The sequence below is a fragment of the Lipophrys pholis genome (assembly GCF_963383615.2).
Source record: "Lipophrys pholis genome assembly, chromosome: 17".
Taxonomy (NCBI): Eukaryota; Metazoa; Chordata; class Actinopteri; order Blenniiformes; family Blenniidae; genus Lipophrys; species Lipophrys pholis.
Window position 1 is genome coordinate 9,667,180 of NC_137643.1, and position 22,090 is coordinate 9,689,269.

At 42.1% G+C, this 22,090-nt stretch overlaps 1 protein-coding gene across 1 annotated transcript; it reads right to left on the reverse strand.

Annotated features, from left to right (window-relative positions):
- Positions 1-1,067: 1,067 nt before the first annotated feature.
- On the reverse strand, positions 1,068-21,690 carry cpne4b (copine IVb). The gene is made up of 16 exons (XM_080484233.1): positions 21,306-21,690; positions 17,262-17,452; positions 13,018-13,197; positions 10,850-10,921; positions 10,534-10,608; positions 9,842-9,925; positions 9,651-9,740; positions 7,870-7,968; positions 7,559-7,645; positions 6,909-6,968; positions 6,679-6,812; positions 6,184-6,238; positions 5,908-5,959; positions 5,172-5,305; positions 4,497-4,733; positions 1,068-2,089 (listed from the first exon to the last, which is right to left on the reverse strand). Exons 2-16 carry the CDS (start codon positions 17,430-17,432, stop codon positions 1,958-1,960), a joined length of 1,662 nt encoding a protein of 553 aa, XP_080340359.1. The 5' UTR covers positions 17,433-17,452; positions 21,306-21,690; the 3' UTR covers positions 1,068-1,957.
- Positions 21,691-22,090: the final 400 nt, after the last annotated feature.

The window sequence follows — 22,090 nt, forward strand, 5'->3', positions numbered from 1 at the left end:
TGGGTACAGCTGGAGAAACGTTTTGCATTCAAATTCATTTCGATGTGAGTAAATCTATCGCATTGCACTGATGAAGTGTGTTACTGCAAAACCACCAGACACTCTTATCAATTGTATTCATCCTTTTCTTGTCAGATTAAGTACTTCAGTCATCGTCTTCAGTGTAATGCATAATTAATTCTACCTCTTTTACATGAAGGTATCTGCAGCTTGATTGTCAAAGTCAGGTTGCTTTGTTGCGTTGGCTTTGTTTACATGCCCTCGCACAGCTGAGCGGTGAGATCATATACCAGATGGGTTTCTAAAAGCAGCTCGGTTCTTCATCGTTCAGCTCAAACAGACCTCTGCTGCACGAATGTTATAGCTGTTCCTCTTTCCTGTTATCTCTACTGCGGCAGCAACAGGAAGACTAAATGATTAAAAAGGTCTTCAAGTGTAAATTTGGAGCTGCTATGAAACTGACCCTCTCAGCCTTTCTGTATTTCTATTCTGATGTGGGCAGCCTCTTATACCTAAAGAGATATCAGGAAGACTATGAGTTGAATACTGATCTGGCCGTCAGAGGACTGAGGCACGTATCGAGTGCACTCGAAGGAAGGCTAACTTTTGTCCGTCCTAATTAACTGTATGGAGATTAGTCATGTAATTTATTCTTGCATTTTAATGTCTGTCTAGTGACAAGTGAAATGAAGATTTCATCAATGAAGGCAACTGTCGGCCGACAGAGTCATTTGTATGTGGGTAACTTTATGCATTTCATCCAATAACAGAACCTGACTGTACATGAGTGAGGCTGAGAGATGTGTAATATCAAGGAAGACCGTGGGGCTGTACATGCAAATAAACTGTGAATTCAGAAGCAAAGAGACACCAGGCTGAGGAAGGAAAATTAACCGAAAGGCAGAATCGTGGTCTTACACATTATCCCATAGTATTGCTCCTTCCAGCACGATAGAGCTCTCACAATTGTTTTTCTGAGATAGAAATTGATTGACATTCAATTTCCTACAGAGTGTGTAAATAAATGCACACAGATGCACATACAAAATGACTGGATGACACGAAAATGAGAAAACCAAAGTGTCTTTATTGTAATCAACATGCAGGATACATAAAACAGTTTTCAGCTCACAGATGAGAGTCTACCACACACGCTTGTCTACCCTCCCAAATCTCTTTACAATGTAAGAAGGTTATTAAGAAATTATTACAATTATTCAGTTTTTCATTTCCATTTAGCAAAATCTCAAACAAATCTGTAGAAAAGAACCCCAAACACCCAGTTCACCCCCAAAACATACACAAATGACAGAGATACTTTATTTCATAACTAGCAAGGGTCTACAAGAGATTGGATATTAGTGGGAGCTGAATTATTCATGCATTTATGCAGTACAATAACAGGAATGCTACCATTCCCATAAATAACATTTGCAATGCTAATTCTAAGTAGTTTGGGTTATGCAGTCTCATATTTTTTGGCTTTTCTACTCACGTATCTTTTGGTCTATGGACTTGCTAGTTATCTAAATAAGGTACAAGTGTCATTTCTTCAGGTGGGCTATGATCTGAGTCTGCATGCTGGTTCAGAAGACAGTTGTTTCTATAAATACCTTTCCAATATACAGAAGATAGTAATTAGTTCCCAGGTGATGCCATTGTGGCCAAACATGCAATAGTCAGAAATGGAGTAGTTCAAATTATTTCACCAGAACGAGCTAAATCTCTGAGCTAGACTACTGTATGTAGTATTGTTTGCTTTGTGTACATGTTTGTTTGGTATTATACAGTACTTTATGATTTATATAAATATGTGTGTGTTTGCTGTGTGTGTGTGTGTGTGTGTGTGTGTGTGTGTGTGTGTGTGTGTGTGTGTGTGTGTGTGTGTGTGTGTGTGTGTGTGTGTGTGTGTGTGTGTGTGTGTGTGTGTAACTGTGCATATGTACGTAGTCCATTGTCAGGGGCTGAAGGTTCTCGTGGACTCGTAATCCGACATACACTTCGGTTTAATTCCTTTCGCGTTGTAGTAATCCACCACCTGGTTCGGGACTTCTGCCAAAACACTCTTCGCTAAAGCAGCTGGGGAGGCCTGAAATTATAGAGAAAGAGAAAGATGAATAGAGAAGGGTCACAAATACTTACATACCAGCAGCCTTGCTTGATTCTGGGACGCTCGCATTTACTGCTGTCTGGTGCTGCCAGAGGTTCAGACCAGAGGGACTGATGTGATCAGACAGGCTCATCTGACAGCCTCAAAATATCTCTGCTTTCACCTTTTGTTTCTCTGATGTCAAAGCTTGAGAATTCCTATGTGTGTAAGAAAACAGCACGGCGGAAAAAAACTCAAGCCTGTTGGACTGCAAAGAGTAAAAGCACCTTCAGATCATGCAAAGACTCCAATGATGCTTTATAGAATAAAAAAAATAACACACAGGAATCCAGTTGTTGCCTTTGAAATATAAAAACTGCTTCTCTTGATTTTCCAATTGATTGACAAAGCTCCTGATGATTTGAAACAAATAAAACCATTTTAATATACGACAGAAGTACAGTATATTGTCTTAATACTGCAGGTACAAAAAATAAAAATAATAATCTTCTCTTCTTCTGATTTAAATATAAATGTAATATAAATAAGTATATGGATCAATGCTGAGCTGAAGCACTCAAAACAATTAAGTAGTTTTAACTAGTGAAGACAGCTGTTATTCTTTCTTCCGGTGCATTAATGAACTGACACACATGCTCAAACAGAGCAGTCACACATGCCACCACACTGTGCACTGGCACGCGCACACACACACACTTCTGGATCGTCAAAGTCAGAGAGTGTGCCGCACGCCATCTCACATAATTCCCTCAGACAATGCATCATCAAAGAGCACCCACCCCAACCTCTTCACCCTTCCTCCTCTCATTTCCATCCTCCTTCCTGCTCTCTCTCCCCGGCCCCTATCTACCTGTTATCCCCGCTCTGCCTGTCACCCCGTGGCTCCGTCCTGCTAATCCCCTCTGAAAAGAAACGACAGAGCAGAAAATCACCTCTCCACCTCTGTCACATACTCCCTCGCTCCCTTTTGTCTTTAGCTCTGGTCTCCTGTTGACCCCCCCCCCCCCCCCCCCCCCCCCCTCCCTTCAGCACCACCACTAACTCTTACTTTCACATTAATTCCTCACTTGTTCTTTCAGTCCTATTGTTTATGTCTACATTTCTGGTTAAGCTGCGCCTTCCCTCCTCTTTGTGAGTGTTCTCATCTCGACTCCAGATTCCTCTTTAGATGGGCAGTAATTAGTTAATTTTCCATCTTGTCACAGACCAAACTCACCGTAACACACTCAGTCAAACGCATCTGGTCGAAGCCGAGTGATATGAATGCCACCAGAAACACACGCGCACACACACACACACACACACACACACACACACACACACACACACACACACACACACACACACACACACACACACACATGCACGCACACACACGCACATGCAAAATGTCCTCTGGGACTCTGAATCAAGTGTTCCGGAAGTAGTGCAGCATTATTCCGTCTTTTGAGACACCACAAAAAGTTAAAAAGCACAACGTAATCCTTTCTGTGTGCATGTGTGTGTCTTTTGACTACACGCAAAGAATATTACGCCCCTAAGTCACCACCGCATCGCTTTAAGAGCCCCATACCTCGAAAAAAAAGTCACTGACATATTTTGCACAAAAGATGTACTCTCTATCTATCTAATGCACATTATGGTCCTGCACAAATGTAACTTTCACTTCAAAAGACACTTTTTAAAGTACCCCTGCATATCTGCCCCAGAGGAAACTGAGTTTGGTGTACAAGAAGCAACCAATTTGTGGTTTGTATTCACTTTGGGTTTTTGTGATGGAACTGGTAAGTGATGGCTGGAAAAAAAAATCAAGCCTGACTCAGTTAGATAATCCGCTGCATTAAATTCTGAAGACTAAAGAGAAGAGTCAGTAGTAGGTAGAAGGAAAGTGCTGCTGTTGTTTTTGAGAACATCTTCGCCATGCACTTTCAGTTTGAGTGCCACCGATCTGTTGTTGAAGCGACAGTCCGGGCCACGGCGATAAACCCATGATTTAATTCATTTTAATGTAAGTGAAGTGGATTGTATTATATGTATGAATCAAACGTTCATCGTCACAGAGAAAATAGCAGCTTGGCTTTATTTATTCGGCTTGTCCTCATAAGCGCAGGATAATTAGTGGCTTACAAAACAGGGATTTGATCTGTTGTCTTGATACTAATCTTTTAATTCTGTGTGTCTGTTGAGAGCAGTCCAATATTTATTTTATCTAAGAAACCTCCTGAATATTTTTTATGCTCCTTAATGTCGTTGAGAACGTTCCAAAAGGTTAAAATGTACAGTCTTCCAGCCACTGTGGGTTTGGATCTTAAGAAGCTGCGATGCACAATGTGCACAAAACATCTTCAAAGCAGAATCCAGCACAAAGATCCTCACCACTACTTACATGCTTGAAGTCCTTGAAGGGGACAAACTGGACGATGTCACGGAGGACAGGCTCGCCCTTGGGCGAGCGCAGGATCCCGTCGTCGCCATCCAGTATCTGCATGTCTGTGAAATCTGCGTTACCCACGCCTACGATGATGACGGACATTGGCAGGTGGGAGGCGTGCACGATGGCCTCCCGCGTGTCCGCCATATCAGTGATGACGCCGTCAGTCAGGATCAGCAAGATGAAGTATTCCTAGTTGGACAGGTAAGGGATGAAGGGGTGGAGCAGAGCGTAGACAGGAGCAATAAGAAGAGCTTCATATTCAAGGAAAATTTATGTTTTCAAAAGTGTCTTCCTGTCAGAGACTAATTTGAATAAACCTCATTCTAATCCACAAGAGTGCCAGAGAGAAAGAATTAAGGCGAGGAGGAATTTGTGCTCTCAAATTCATGACTGGAATCATATTAATATCAATCACTTGCCTCTTCTTCCAAGTTAATAATTTTAATTGTGTTTTGATTAGTTTTGTCCCATTTTCCACCTCCTACGATGTCTGACTTTTAGTCTTCAGTTGCTATCTGTCATATTTTTCACTCCTTGACCTACGTGCAAACAACAACAGTCACAAATAACAACACCAAAGTGATTCAGCACTTGTTTTTCTTATATTTCTCGCTCCCTCGCTCTCACCATGGCCTCTTTTGTGTGCATCTCTTCTGAGGCGGAGGAGGCCACTTTCTGGATGATTGGAGCGATGTTGGTGGGCCCGTACAGCTGGATCTTGGGAAGGCAGTTTTGGTAGGCCTCCACCACACCTTGGATCCCTGTAAGACACGGACCTGCAGGTTATTTCGCTGCTTGTTTACCCGTCCTCACATCTATCTGTCTGCTCCGACCCCACAAAGTCAAAGTTCCTGTAACTGCAAAAGTGTCCACAAAAATAAATGAGACTCTGCGTGTGTGATTGCACTCCAAGGTGACTGAGCATTTTCCCCTTATAGCACACACGCATGCACATGATAGACACACACACACACACCTTGGCGGTAGGAATGGCAGATATGTGGGGAGAAGAGCACAGAAGCCCATTTCACACATACAGATTAGTGTTGTTTTCTCTGTATCTTGGTGCCTGAAATACTTCCTGCAGCACAGCGACAAATCTCCCAGCTGCGTGTGTGTGTGTGTTTAAGTATGAGCATGTGCCAGTGTGTATTTGTATGTGTGAGAGCAAGAAGCAGACGGGAGAGGGAAAGATACGGAGGCTAAAATATGGGGCTGACAGCGAGGGAGAGATGAGGAGGCATGCATCTGCTGGAGTGCAGGTCTGGTTTAGTTCGACGAAGTACGAATGTGCACAAGAAAATGTCTGTGAATTTTCTGAGCAAAGTGCAGTGCATGTGTGGTGGTCTTGAGGGGGACTCACCAGCACATTCGGGATTGTCCTCGTCAAAGTTTACAGCGAAATCGTGTGAAACCTTCGGGCGGGGCAGAAAAACACAGGACCTTTTTACTGCCACAACAAAGGAAACACTCTGCACAACATGCTCAGTTCAATTTACAGGCTGACAGATGCATTCTCTTATCATGTTGATCAAAAGCAGGCCGTGTCTCATAGAGAGACCTGAAATCAAAACCTAAACTATTCACCACTCCGCCTGCTCATGCACACAGACATAAACAGGTCCCAAATGCTCCATACCTTGAAGTCAGGTGGTATGAGAGCTCCAAAACCAAAAGCAGGGAACATTTTATCACTAGAAAAAGAGAATGCAGAAAAAAATAATGGTGAGAAAGGTATAGCATTGCATGTCAAAAGTCACCATTGCATGTTAATAACTGTCAACATTCCCATGAAGTCTGCAGTTTCTGGGAAAAGGAGAGTTTTTCTATTGTCTCCTGTGCTTGCTTGTTAATATTATATAATACTTTATATTAATAATATCTTCTAACAATCTCAGGATGATGTGTGAGTGCTTATCAATACACTAATATGCATTTTAATTGGTGTTAAACATTTAAATGGAATAAAAATAGAATTTCTGGGAGAAGAACAAACCAAAGCTTTTTACAAATCAAATGCATAGAAAAGGCATCTTCCTTCACAAGATTGGATCCTCGAAGGGAAACTCTGGTGAGTGGATGCATGTGTATGGATCTATATCTGGTCATTTACGACTAAAGGAAGGAATTATACCTGTCATAATCTTGGCAGATCTCCCCGACAGCCACCAGCGCTTTGAGGTACTCATTTGGCTGGTAGGGGTGAATGTAGTGAAGGGAGCAGCTGTTTCTGGGATCCCCGTTGGATGCCGTGAAGTCTATTGCCACCTGGGACGAGAGGCGCACACACACACACATATGCACACAGCATGGGTGGGCGCTAACAGCCGCAAACACACTGAGATTATTGGTGAGATCACTTACTGTGAACTGAATCTGACAGCCTCCCATGATATAATCCAGGAAGGAATACATCTTGATGATCTGTCAGGCGGAATCATTTAAATTTAGGCTTTATGTCATAAATTGTTTATCAGACATGAAGCGATAGATGGATAGATTGTCTTCATTGTCCCAGAAGGGGCACTGGACGCGGCGCGTCTCTGTGTTCAACCGCTGCATGCTTGTTTCTCGCATAAAAACCAAAGATAAAATGCATGCAGTCAAAATGTACTCCCATATAATTCCATGCTATTATGTGGCAATGTACAGTTTAAAATTTGATGCATATTATCCGTACAAATTGATGAGTGGGAAACTCCTCTAAGTGTATGTGGCACACAAGAGTCCTTCAAAAGTAGAACAAGATTAAGCATTTAAATGCAACACTGCTCAGAGTGTGGCGATGCTTGAAATTGTTGCTGAAACAATGAGACCATTAATTGACTGGCCAGAAAAGCTGGAAAAATGTTCCTGTCTCCAGCTTCCCCAGTAGAAGAATTCCCTTTTTTTTCCCTTTTCATGACTTCACAGATTTCCTATCTGTGAATTCAAAGGTAATATTTTGATAAAGCAGCAATTCTATATTTGCAGATATGCGCGCGCAAACATAAATAGACAACATGTTACATCACCTTGCAGTGGTTGAGAATGACAACACCAGAGTTTCTGTAGTTCTTCTTCTTGATCTGGTATTTAGGGTTGATGCATTCCCATTGGATCTGTGCAAAGCCACAAATAAATATTTGGAAGTGGGGAGGGCATCAAGAAACCCTAATCATATGCCCAGCAAAACATAGGCACATGTTTATTAAAGAAAATGCTTTTCACATTTACTCTGAAACTTCATATGGCGGAATTTCAGTGTGTGTAAATAATGTAAAACACAAAAACTCACAAAGTTGTGAACAGAAAGAATGTGAAGTCCAGCAAAATCAATTCTTACCTGTTTCCCCTCCTGTTCTACCCTCATCTCCCTAAACGTGGTTTGAAACTCCCCAATAAAGTCATGCTTCCCATTGGAGTCCCAGTCCCAAACTGTGCACTGTAACCAACACACACATCCATCATAGTTAGTGCACAGCGGCAACGCGGTTAGTTAAACGCACACACATACACTTGCAGGCATGCAGGGAAATGCCATGCTGAATGATTGATAAGGCGACATTGGTGGGGGGGCAATGGAGCGGTGAAATATTAATCTGAGGATGCTGAGAGGGACGCGGCTTAAGAGACAGCTTTAGTGTGTGTGTGTGTGTGTGTGTGTGTGTGTGTGTGTGTGTGTGTGTGTGTGTGTGTGTGTGTGTGTAGACATAATAGTTTGTTTCTCTCGAAGGAGCTACTACACAAAATGAATTACCTCCATGAACCAAGGGTCAGCAGTTCAAGGTTTAGCCCGCCGTTAAAAAAGCTTTCTTACAATTTCAAAACATGACAAAGGGTACCAATATGTGGGATGCCCCACAGAGATCCAACAATCAATAATGTTTGTAAGGTATGTCAATAGAGACAAGTGTCAAAACACACTCACAAAAACAAATTCCCTATTCTGTCCATTCTCCAAGGGTCTAATGGCCGTGAATGAATCATTTAGTTGTTGAGTTTTGTGACCTTCTTGCCTAAAGTCACCCCAGCAACTAACAATCCGAACCAATTGAACGACGCTTGATTAAAAACAATGTCCAGTGGTAATCCCCTTATTTCCTGTCACCCACTTAGGTTGCTCAGAGCCTGTGCGTGAGTGTCTGTGTGAGTGTGAGCATGTCTGCTTGTTTGTGTTTTTGACATTAATTTCTGCGTGTGAGAGAACAGGCACTTGTTTTGGCAGCCTTGCCTCCACTTCAAGCTGCTGAGAGCTGTGCTAGAGAGTAATGAAAAAATGAAGAACCCCTGTTCCATTCACTGAATACTAACTGTTTGAGGGAGAGAGGACAGTCACCAACAGAGGGACGGAAAAGACAATTGGGAAGGTGGAGTAACGCACGACGAGTGGTACAAAGGAAGAGACCGTGAGAGACAGCAGAGGAGGGTTATGCATTTATGCATTGGTCAGTTTAGGCTGTGGTGAAAGGAAAGCACTGGTCTGAATAGAAATCTCTGCCCTGCCATTTCTCACTATAGCTCTGATGCTTCAAACAGGTAGTCCTGGAAACCATAGCCGGTGGCGTGCATGTGCGTTTGTGAGTGTGTGAGCCCTTTCTCCTGCTGTCAGGAGCCATGCAGAGTTAAGATGCCTTTGAATATTTAATGAGCAAGCTCATGTTTATTCATAGAGGAAGAATAACTGTTCACAGCTGATGTGCGACCACCGTTTTGGCACATATGCACACGTAGATTTATTCCGGCAAGCGGAAGGTGACAGTTTGAAATGGCCAAAGAGTGCGTTCACGCCTGCCAGGCTCTTTATGTAACACAGTGTCATCAGGTGAGGTTGCGCGTGACCTGAACTCAACTCAATGGGAAACAGAGCCTTGTGGCGGAAGGTGCTTAGCGATTCCTGATGAATTCTTGTGGGTGAAACACCTGGCAAAGAAACATCTGCGAGCTTTCATTTGCTGTTTAGCCCAAATGAGCCTTGCCTCTCACTGGGGAAACCTAAATAATGAAATGAGCCATAGCCAGGGTGGTTTTGCCATGCTGAGATTGCAGTGTATTGTCTTTGAGATTAAGTAAATGATATTGTCATGAATATGAAACGGCAAAAAACAAATACAGTTGCAGGCTTACCTTTAACTCCCTTTCCTGGTCCCCGCTGCAGAGTGTGTTCAAGGAAACTTTGAAGGATTTCCACACTGGGCTCAGGTTGTTCATGACCGTCTGTGCACGGTGAGCACGCACAAGCGTCACACTCATTGTCAACCACAGATCTGAAAAAGCCACCTGTATCTCTATGTGTGTGTGTGTGTGTGAGTAATTACCTCAGTTCTGTGAACGAGCGACTCCGTCCCGTCATCATTTATTCTGAAAATCTCCAGGAAAGGGTCTGACTTGCTGAAGAAATCCTTCAAAGAGAATATCACGCGTGTGAGAGATTCCCACAGAACCGGCTTTGATCACCCTAAATCATTCATACACTAACAGAATCATTATTTCACCCCTTTTCCTCCCGTTTTTCCTTCTTTCTTTTCACCCATCTCATTTCTGTCCTCTTCAATTTATCCCGTCCTCCCGTGCTTTCCAGCCATCCTCTCAGGCTCAACTTGTTTAGATTAGTCATCCGTAGCAGTGGATGTGTGTTTGTGCATGTGTGTGTGTGTGTGTGTGTGTGTGTGTGTGTGTGTGTGTGTGTGTGTGAAAGATGAAAATTAATACAGTTATTGGAGTGTGCGGTGGGGTTGGTGAGATAAAAGAGAGTCATTGGGGAGGGTGGTGCCCACCTATCTCAGCAGGCTGCCCCTAATGCCAGATTGTACTTCTGTGTGTTGTGTGAGTTGCTTCATCATCAATTCCCACGGCTCCAACCCACATACTGTACTTTTCACACCGGCACACACCTGACTGCCCACCCACACAGACTCACATCTTTAATATTAATTACCATCATATCTAAGGGAAAGGTTTGGAGTATCTATTCTTTATTTTTCAAATGTGCACACGAGACGACACAAACCTTGTCGTCCAGCTTGCGAGCGCTAAACGAGAGTTCAACATAATCGTCGTTGCCAGACAGCTCCTCGGCCGTCACCTGCACAGAGGAGAACGGTGAAGAGGAAGATTGAGAGGCAGAAAAGGAGACAGGCACACAAGCATTAGAAGGAGGTGAGAGAAAATGAGATGGAAATGAGGAACAGAACAAATTGAACAGGCAACATCATCAAATTAATTATCTTCAAAGTGTCTGAGTACAGGAGGTGGCGTGTGAGTGCTCTGCGCTTGTGTAGGAGTGTGCAAGTGGGGGTGGGCTGACTTTAGAGCTGGTGTCCTACCATGATGGAAGACTTTCCAGCTGTGTTTCCCTGCTTGAGAAGGGATTTCGTTAGTTTCCTTTGGGAGACGATCTGAAACAAACAAACAAAACATTTAATCCAAATTTCTTTTCAGGGTGTCAGCTGGATGTGCTGTATGTGTCGCCCTGGAATTGCTTTGCACTCCTCCTAAAGGCTGACATACAGCTACCTGCAGTATGTACACATCCAGGAGACACAGAGCAGCTCGGAGGCGTCACTTTTTTCCACCAGCTGTCAAGTGAAATTTCCACTGGTCTGGCATCCTTGTTTTGATCAGCCGGCTTTTGAGATATCTGGACCTGTCTTTACCCCTTAACATTTTCATCAAGGCCGGTGTTATGTGAGACGCTTGTGTGCCAGGAGTGACAGCTTCTGGCTGCCGGAGAGACTAACCACGTAAACAAGACAAAAATGCCCCCCCCCCCCCCCCCCCCCCTCCATCAACAGCAGTGAAAGAAATAAAGAAAGAGAAGCAGAGTAATCCATTGACATATCCAGCAAGTGTGGCAATAGATCTAGATTCATGTGGAGTCTTGTTTGAAAACACCAAGGAAATATAAGTCAAGATTTTATTGCTATTTTCAATAATAGTCTAAAATTGTGAAACTGTTAAGCCAGCCATTAACTCTGGATGTCTGCTATTTGCAGCAGAAATACTGATATATTGTATATTCACTGGTGTTGATATAGTATTACTATGTTGCACATTTTCTTGTCTTGTCAGAGGCTTACATGACATTTGCAATAACATCTCTGGAATAGTATGTAAGTATATTATCATTAATATTTCTAATACATTACTGATATTTTTCACTTTAACGTTATAGTTTTTTTTCCAAAATTAGCTTACATTGCCAGTTCTGAATCAACAGTTTACTGAAATCTTCACGTACACTGTTGTTTTTATTCGTATTGAACTAATGAAATGGCTTTTTTTTTCAATCATGTCTTTCTGATGTTAAATGAAAAATAAGTAGGTGGAAAATCAGAAGGCAGCACAGCGTCCTCTGGCCTGGAGGTGTTACTGGTGTTTACTTTCACATCTTGTTCTCAGAGGGCAGCAACATAAAACTGGTGGACTTTTAATATTCGGTCAAACTGAGATAACATATGGGGGGAAAGAGAAATCCTGGATACTGTTTATTCAGGGTTTTGTTGGAAAAAAAAAAAGAGAGAGAGAGAGAGAGAGAGAGAGAGAGAGAGAGAGAGAGAGAATTGTTTTTGTTTGTTTGAGAATTAAAGTATGAAACTAAACTTTCTGAAATTAGATTGTGATTCACTGGAACCAACTGGTTAATGAGATAATGAGAATTACCACAATACCACATGTGTTGTTGGTGTGCTCCTGGATATTGTGCAAAAAATACAAAGAAAGCTAATCTTTAAATATTGATTATGACTATGTGAGAGAGGTAACATTTCATTAAGTTAGTAATGAGGTCTTGTATAATAGTAGACACATATAAATGCTTTGGAATGATCTAGAAACACACGCAGGACTTTATTCAAGCAGCGACTCAAGGACAGCCGTGTAAATGCAGATAGTGACAGTAAATGACCACATTAGGATTCCATTCATGGATAAAGTTGGCTTCTCAGCCTAATTAAGTTACAGATCACCTGATACATATATTTAAAATCCCAGCATGCTCATTGAGTTTTACAAAAGATTCTACACCCCAGTGTGTAACCCTCGCCCCGGACGTTTGCACACTGCACTCAAGCTTGCGCAGCTCTGAAAACAGCTTGCGTGTTGCACACTGGCAGCCAACTGTAGTGCTGTGACATCCAAGCTGAACGCAATCTAACGGCTACAAGTGAAGCCGCTGAGGCCCGCAAATCCTTTTATGCATTCACCTGTGGAAGTATGCGCACATCATGCGTGTTTGTCACTCGAGTATGTGTTTAGATTGGCACAATATATGAACTTCTCACACGCGCCACTGGGCACATGCACTGACCTACTGAAAAAAGCACTTCCATATTCAGTCATACAAGCTGAGAGGACACGTTTGTTTTATTGAATAGCATGAAGCGCGTGAAGACTGATACAGCTGTGCGACAGTGTTCACAAACCCCCTGCATAAACGGGTGGTTTTCAAACAAGAGTCTTTTCCCAGGGCGAACTAATTGAAGGACGCACTGACCTGTCCTAAGGTACACTCCATGGCTCCCAGGAAGTCAGCGTCTCGGAGGCCATTGTTGCCCGAGCTGATGTCGTGGAGTTCAAAGCGAAGCCTCTGGACTTCTTCGAAGTAGTAATCTACCAACAAGATCTTGGAGAAGACTGGGCCACTGCTGCTGCGGATCACCTCTGTGCGATCCACCTGCGAGCACACACGTAAACACACAGGCAGAGATTCAGGTGCGCACTGATAGTTCAGGTGTTGTTTTGCAGAGCAGAAAACCCGTGGTATTGATTTTTCAACATCTTATGAATGCAAAAATGTACATTGCATGATTTTCTGTACCCCACAAGCAGCGTTCGTTAGATAGCCGGAGTTAGACAGTTTTTGACACAGCAAGAATCCTGCAGGGCCTATTCAATTGTCTTTTTTTTTTTTTTTTTTTATCGTTAAAAATTAATACCTTTCCAGTCTGATGAATTATTCTGTTTCATTTAAGGCCAAAGTAATTAGTGTGATACTGAAGAATTGTGCTGTATTGTTTATTTGTTTGTTCAGTCAATAAATTAAAAATGTAATCATACAAGCTATTAGGATGAACTCTATTAGGAACCTGTCAGAACATCAGACATCACAATTATTGTGTCTTATGAACATATTTATATTTCAAAAAATAGAGTAAAAAAGGTCTACAAAAAATGATGAATTTGACAAATAAAGAAAGAGTTCCTGATGGTATTTTGTTTGTGGACTGCAGTATATATAATCCTCTGTGAACATCTAACACACTGTCGATAAAGGTTGATTGTGAAAAACTACAGAATCTTCAATGCTATAGCAATTACCACAAATAGACGTTAGCGCATTGTTTACACTTATCAACTTGAGAGCTGCAAATATAGATTTTTTTTTTTTTTTTTCTTGGTGGGTAAAACTCATGCAATCTGTTTGGCTACACACATGAGACTTGAGTGTTGCTATAACTATGCTATATTGATCTCGCATTTTCTTCTCTGGAACTGGCTGGCAAAGAAAGGATCTAGTATGTCAGATGAAAGTCTGTCACACAGCTCTGCCAACGAAGCCAATCCAACACCAGCAGCAATGACTGGGTCTCTTTTGTCACTGATAACCCTTTGACCCCCCCCCCCCCCCCCCCCCCCCCCCCAACACACACACACACACACACCTCCCACCCACACACACACACACACACACTTGTATGCACGGACGCTATAAAGTTATACCAGCAAACTCCAAATACACAACATTTGGCCTTTTGGTGACACTTACTTCAATTGGCTGGCAACTCATCAAAAGCAGAAAGGGTCATGAGTGCATAAACACACACATACAAACACACTCTTATCCAGCAGCTTGAATGCTCGATTCCCAATTATCCAATTAGGAGACTCTAAATCTGATGAGCTTTGATAGTGTTTGTCCATTCCCACTCTCCCGCAGAGGGACCTATTTCTAACTCTCTCTCCATCTCTCTTAAACATCCACACATGCACCCACACACACACACACACACACACACACACACACACACACACACACACACACACACGCACACACACACGACTACCATACTTTGTGTGATTCTTTAGCTTTTCATAGCGTCTCCAAAGACAGAATAATGCTGCACTACTTTAGGAACACTTGATCTAGAGCCCCCGTGGACATAGTGTGTCTTTGTGTGTCTCTGGAGTCTTTTCTGTCTCTGACAGTGCGTGTGTATGAGTTGCATGTTTGATTCTACAGTATGCTTGTATATACACATCTGCAGAGCGGGTCACTGCAGAGTGGGTGAGGATGCACATTGATGAGTGGGTGTATGCAGGAAGAAATGAGGTTCCACTCTTTCTTTATATAACTCTGGATAATTCCCTCATACTTTACTCTTACGGGGTTCATACACCGTATGCTGCTGACACTGGTGGGGCATCAGTGAGAATAAAATGGTTTGAATCAAGGGAGAGTCCACTTGAAAGCCCTGGATGAGCACATGGGTCAATAGAGGTAATGTGAGAGGAAGTGGAACACTTACAGACATAATGCAACATCAGTGGTCCATTTCCATGAAGTCGACACTATATTTTAGGACGACGTTGACTCCAACCTTTTTAGTATATGATAAGAACCATAACATGGTCCATTAATCCAGATACATGTGGCGTAGTGATTATTCTCAACAGGAACACACTTTAGAGAAAGTTCTATTGGAGAGCAGAGATCACACTTTTAAACAATTTCTTAATTGCGTTGGCTCACTCTTAAAACAGTCTGTCTTTAAACTGTGGGTACTACCACCACACCAGCAAATTGATTTTTTTTCTCTCTTAATTGAAGTTTCAAAAATCTAATTTGTGTGTCAATCGATTGCTCATTGACCAAATCTAAAACTGTCCCACAAAAAAGGCAGCCTTCGAAAGGTTTGTTTTAAGCAAATCTCTACTTTGTTACCTATTTATGGAAAGGCTAATGATTAATGATTGAATAATAAAGCTTTACTGCTACTCTTCTATACCGCTTTTATCCTGTACAGGGTCGCGGGGCGCTGGAGCCAATCCCAGCCAACTATAGGCGAGGGCAGGAAACACCCTGCACAAGTCCATCCTGTTTAATTGTATATTACACTTGCAATTAGGATTAACTTTCCAGTAGCATTAAAGTCTTTACTGGGTGACTATCTATACTGGCACACGCACAAAAGGGAGTATACTGCGAACTTGTTCAGTGCAATATAAAGAAAAAAGAAAAAAGAAAAAAGAAACTTTTGATCTTTCATGCAAAGTTGCCTCGGCAGCTTCCACACAGAGATTCTGCAACATTGCTGGAAGGAGTTCTCACTCTACACCAGCTGTATGTTCAGAGGAGATGAAGACGCCTGCTGTGTGATTTTATATAGCGATCCAGCTTTGCAATGGAGACATGCTGTTCATTAGTGCGTGCGTGTGTGCGTGCGTGCGTGCGTGCGTGCGTGCGTGCGTGCGTCCCACAGTCTTATTTTCATCCCTTATTTAACAATTTAACAGACTTAAGCTATTCAAATCGTACATATTTACATGATCTGCCTCATTGATCCCAAATAATAAAATGGACAATCGTACTTACTCTTTAATAGATTTTAGTCTTGCAAAACACATTTTTAATGAGGTTTTCCTGGCTAAATAAATTTAGAATGAATAAAATGAGTAATTCAGTGTTGTTATATATCATTTCATCTAATTCATTTTACTTTGTCAGTCTGCTACTCTTTATCCCCAATCATTTTATTAAATTATATCTTGCATTCATACTCGTTAGTGTTCATTCTTGTTATTTTATTGCATTGTTTGATTGTTGTTGCTGCTGCTTTTCAAATGCTGTTATTTTTTGTTTTTTTTAATCAAATACTAAGCAAATGTGCTATATAATTAAGGATATTGTTATTTCATCGTGCTACTATTTTGCACATTTGGAATGAAACATGTACAACTTCCTTGACTCACAAAAAAATAACATTTAATGAATTATCTTTGGAATGAATTAGAAGAATGTAAATTGATTAAAAACTGTATTTGTTCAGAAGGTTTTTGGGAATGTGCATCCACAATTGTTGACAACCAAAAGTAACCTGCAATTCAGCGTAAGAATGTTTGCAACACAATCACAGCTCTGTGGGACGGCTCGGGTCCTTGATTACATGCAATCGTTTATTCAATCATGAATTCAATTACATGCTTGAATAACTTTATGTGATACTTGCGGAGAAATTCTCAAAGACCAATATAACAGAAAACCTGAAAGAAAGAAGCCACTTATTCAACAGATCTGACTGGCATCCCGGGTCATGAACAAATTGTGCACAGAAAATAATGTTGAATAGCTCCAATGAAATCCTGGTGAGGACACTGTGCGCCATTGAACCTGACAGTGAGGTTTGAATCAGCTTTGAAGTGGAAGAAGAAAAAAAATCAATGATAAATTGCTTGCAAAAAGAATTCAAAAAGCAAATGTAGATGCCTTGATGTGATGTTGTTATTGATGTGACTCTATTGTTGGGACAATTATCTAGTTTTTAGAGCTTCAAACTAGAAGCAAAAAAGAAAAATGTACCTGACAGCATTTCAAAGGGCACGATAATTCATGGCAGTGTAGCAGCACACATTACGTTAAGATGATGTTGAGATATGTGAGGATCGCGCACAGCGGCAGCTCAATTGAATCCGTCTTTTAAAACCCTTCAAATTTCCTACCCTGCGGCCCGATTACCATACCTCAAACCACTGCCCGTGCGACTGCATCTTCAGCACCACGCACGGGTCAGGTTTGGAGAGGGCGTCGCGATCCGAGATCCCTCGACTGGCCACTCGCAGCTCCACTTTGGTCAGACATGGAGAACTGATGAAGCCCAGCGTGGCCTCTGCAGACTCATAGATGTTGCTCATGCTGAACCCACAATCGAACACTGGAAAGAAAGAGGAAAGAAACAATGTAGTTTGCTTCAAATAACATAGGTAGGTAGGTAGGTATAAAGATAGATAGATAGATAGATAGATAGATAGATAGATAGATAGATAGATAGATAGATAGATAGATAGATAGATAGATAGATAGATAGATAGATAGATAGATAGATAGATAGATAGATAGATAGATAGATAGATAGATAGATAGATAGATAGATAGATAGATAGATAGATGGATTAAAGAGTGATAAGCTGCAGTTCATTTGAACTGCTGTTTGCATTGACACAAGCAGATGCAGTGGCCCTGACTAAGCACACGGCGCTCAAATTGTTCAAGGTCAGGACTCAGAAGACTCTGAATATCTGACAACGTCCCCAAAAGTACACAGATACGCATTATAACAGCATCAACACACACGTACACACACACAACACATGTATGCAATTACGTATGTCGATAAGTGAACTTGACACAAAGAGAAAATGCACACTAAGAGGTTCATGCAAATGCTCTCCTGAGTAACCAGGACGTATTGCAGGGGTTTCTCTCCTCCTCAGGTTTTGACAGAACGTCTATAATGTTCACCGCCCCGAAGCGTCTAATCACTAAAAATGTGCCAGTTTTCGCCATAATAATATAAAAGGGTAATGTTAATCATGAGCCATGTTTTTGCAGCGACGCTCACGAAGCAGGAACGTGACACATCACAAGTGAGCCTAAATATATCTGACACTTCACATATTCAAGGTGAGAGTTCTCGCGTTCCAACACTGAGTAACAGACGACACAGCACATTTGCTCAAAGGGATAATAGTTAATATCACACACAGGAGGAACATATTTAATGGGCCAGAAGAAGGAGAGGAGAACTCCACACATCCGTCAGCCGCCTACACAGGTGTTTCCAATTACTCTGTTTAATAAGACCTCTTCCCTGGACTGTGTGGGTGTGTGCACACTCAGCTCAACACCTTGTTTTTCTTATTAGTGTTTTTATTTATTTATTTTATAATTTTCATTTTGCACCTGTTTGAGTGGTAACACCTTTCACACCTTTGATAGCATGCGGAGTCTTGAGAGTTTTGAGGTCCCATAAATCCCCGAATATCTTCAGCGTTGCATGCATGTGAGCGGAGCCCTAACGAGAGAAAAGTCCAAACACGTTGGGAAATAATTGCTTTCTTGTCCGGGACCAGATGAAAAAGGTCGATATCACTCTCACTTTGTGTGTTAAACCTATGGCCAGCAGCTGTCGAGCCTTTCTCAGCTATGAAAGCCAATAAACGGGATCAGTTTGACAAATACGAGATTTGCTCTGTTCAAAGGTATTTCAGGTTTGTCTACTTGGATCATTAAAGTCAACAACCTCACATGTTATAGCCATTCAATTCCATTGGTTTTTTTTTTTTTCATATTTGCAAACTCCTTGTGTAAAGGTGACATTTTATTTATTATTTAACTTTATAAGTCTTATGGATTAACCATGTTGTCTTCCTAATCACATTTACAGCACAGATATGATGATGGTAGAATTCTCCTGGGTTAGAATAATGCTCACCCATGATTGTGAACAATTTCTTTAAAGTAAAAAAAAAAAGAAAAAAGAAGTGCTCTTAATAATGCAATGCAGCAGCATAAGTGCTTTATTCATATCCTGCATTACATCAGAGGCCGGTTAAGCTGACAGAGAGTTAAACCAGGCAATATATTTCACTATTAGAATGGAAACTCTGCATCTCATGCATAATTAAACCCTAAATGTATGGATCCAACTTCCCAATATATATTGTAAGTACTGCGAGGTGTGAATCCTTGGGTTGTCTCAGGTCCAATTAGTCCAAACTAAAGGATAGCCACATGTGTGATGTGCTAGATGCTACAAACTGAATATTAATGCAATGGTCTAGTAGTGTCATCCTTAGGGAGCGAAGCTTTGGAACTGGGTCTGACTCTGACCTGGATGTCTCTCTCTCTCTCTCTCTCTCTCTCTCTCTCTCTCTCTCTCTCGCTCCCTCTCTCTCTCTCTCTCTCTCTCTCGCTCCCTCTCTCTCTCCGTCTTCCATAATTCATGTTCTATGTGTGTGTTAGTGATTATTTTTAGCTAAGCACAGTGAATGAGGCTGTATACAGATAAACGGACATGGACAGAGCCACGGGGCAGGAGTGTGACATAAAACAGACCCGTGTGCGAGCTGCATGTAGTTGGCTCCGTTTCCCTGCAATGTGTGGGTGAGTGCGCGTGGTGAGTGTGTGTGTGTGTATGTGTGTGCGTGCGGGTGTGTGTGTGTGTACATGGGATGCAGCAGATGCCTGTCTGTTCCGGTTGACAGCAGATGACACTGATAGTGACGGGAGATGTGAAAGATTTCTAGAGTCAGAGCTACTGTACAAATGCTTTGTGCAGAATCCTGTGCCGTTACAGTGCAGCAAAGCATCAGTGGACACATGTGTTGCACGTTGACAGAGGTGAAAATTAATTTTCACATCAGAATTCATCAGAGGAACCGGCAGTAGCTTCGTGCCAGCTTCAGCCGTTTCTGAAGTTGACAACTGGTTAATTTTGATTTGACGGCGTACCAATCAATGCGACTGTAGGAGGGAAGGGAATAAGCATTAGACTCCTCTGAATGAAACAAACTATCTTCTTTGATATGTGCATAGTTTCCAACAAGGCGTGCAACACCTACCAAAACTGTCTACGTGATCAAAAAACAGAACATCCAAGGTCCGTTGTGTTATTACCACCTCCAGAGGAAGAAGAATTGCACAGACTGAGCTTCCCTCCCATACCACTCAGATAAAAACCAGAATAGCAATGATTGATTGCTGAGTCGTGTTAAAATCCTTCCAAGGCTCTTCGTTTCTCTCCCCTTGTTCCCCACGCTGTGACAATCACTCCAGCTCGATTGCCATGACCCTTGACTGCATGTGTGTACATGCATTATGTGTGTGTGTGCGACTGGACATCCACCTACAGACAGCCACATGTGCAGAGTGACTGTGACAGATTAATGATGCAGTCACACGGAGGACCATGACACTGGAGTGTACTGTAACTGCCCGGTCACCTATTGATTATCAGACAACCAGGATAACATTGCCATTCATCCACCACACAAGCAATAAAGACGGCGTGTGCCGTGTTGTGCAATAGTGTCCAGAAAATATATCATGACAGGTGAAAATAGGGAACACTAAAAGATAGCAGACAATGAGGGAAGAATGAGAGACAAGTCCAAAGTGAGCAAGTCTGGTGATGTGAACTTGCAGCGTTATTAGAGTTGACACAGAGGGAGAAGCAGGCAGAGGGAGACGGGAAGGATGAGAGAGCTATAGTGAAAGAAAGAATTGTAAAAAAGCTGGCAAGTGAGACAGAATGAAGCCAAGGGGGAGAGAAGAGAGGAAAAGGGGCGAAGAATGAGGTGGATCTTCCCCTCTGGGGCTTATCTTGTCTTATAGCACTCCAGGAGAACAAAATGAAAGCAGAGGCTTTCGAGCAGCCCACATAGTGTTTCCCAGTATTTCAAAAGAATAACCACTCAAGCCCCTGGGGATTTATTTTGTATAACATGCTGTTGACTGTTACAAACATGCACAGTTCTCGAGTTTGTTTAATTTCTCAGGGAATCATCTACAAAGTCACATGAGGTCTTCAACAGTAATAATCAGAGAGCAGATTCCGTATTTACGCATGTGTGCAAGATATTAGTCAATCACTTGCAAGACAATAATAATATTACTAAATAAATTACTCAACATCTTTCACCCCTCTCGTGCTCATGCACACACCAGCCAAGCCTATAAGCTGCATCATCCAGTGTGCTCCGATCACCTGCAGGGAGAAAACTCACCTCAACGACCTGGAAAAGAAAAAGAAAAAAAAAAAGATCCGAGTGGAACCGAAGAACTTCACAATCACGAATACCTCACCGCCTGCGGACCCATATCACTCTCTGTGTTGCCTATAGGTCCGCCTCAATCCCCTCTACACACACTGCGGAGCTCGACAAGCCGAGCGGAGCTGGCGTTGTGATGCCTTCACGGCACAGTCAGGATGAGGTCCGTGCGCCTGGGCTCACTCCGGGTGAAAGATGGGGAGGAGGAGAGCGGTGCGCCACTTAACTGGAGTTTGTAATCCTCTGGCTCCATCGGGGGCCGCAGAGAGAGCGCACAGTGCCCAGGGACCTGGGGGCTTTACATCCTGGTACATTGACGCCATCTAGCGGTTGCTGGAGCGCAGTTATACTTATAAAACTGATTTTTATTTCTTTTTTATTTCTTTTTTTTTTTTCAGGGTCTCAGCTTTGATTGGCTACGATGCGCTTCGGTGGTTTCATAATAAGCAGTGACCGCACACCTGAGACCTCCTGGCAGCAAGACGTTCAAGCTGTTCCCTCCAGATTCATTGGTTCAGAATAATTTAAAATGTCCCAAAACTGTTTTTTTGGGGCGATTTTGCCGCTAAAATAAACAAACATCGAAATAGGACAATGAAAGTTTGCTATACTTTCCTTGAAAAGTTTTATCTGTTGTTATGGATTTATAATCTCGTTGTTTGGTGAAGGTAATAGACACCTTTCACTTACACACGCAATTTGAAGTCTTTCCACTAACATTAACGTCTTTCTTTGTTCTC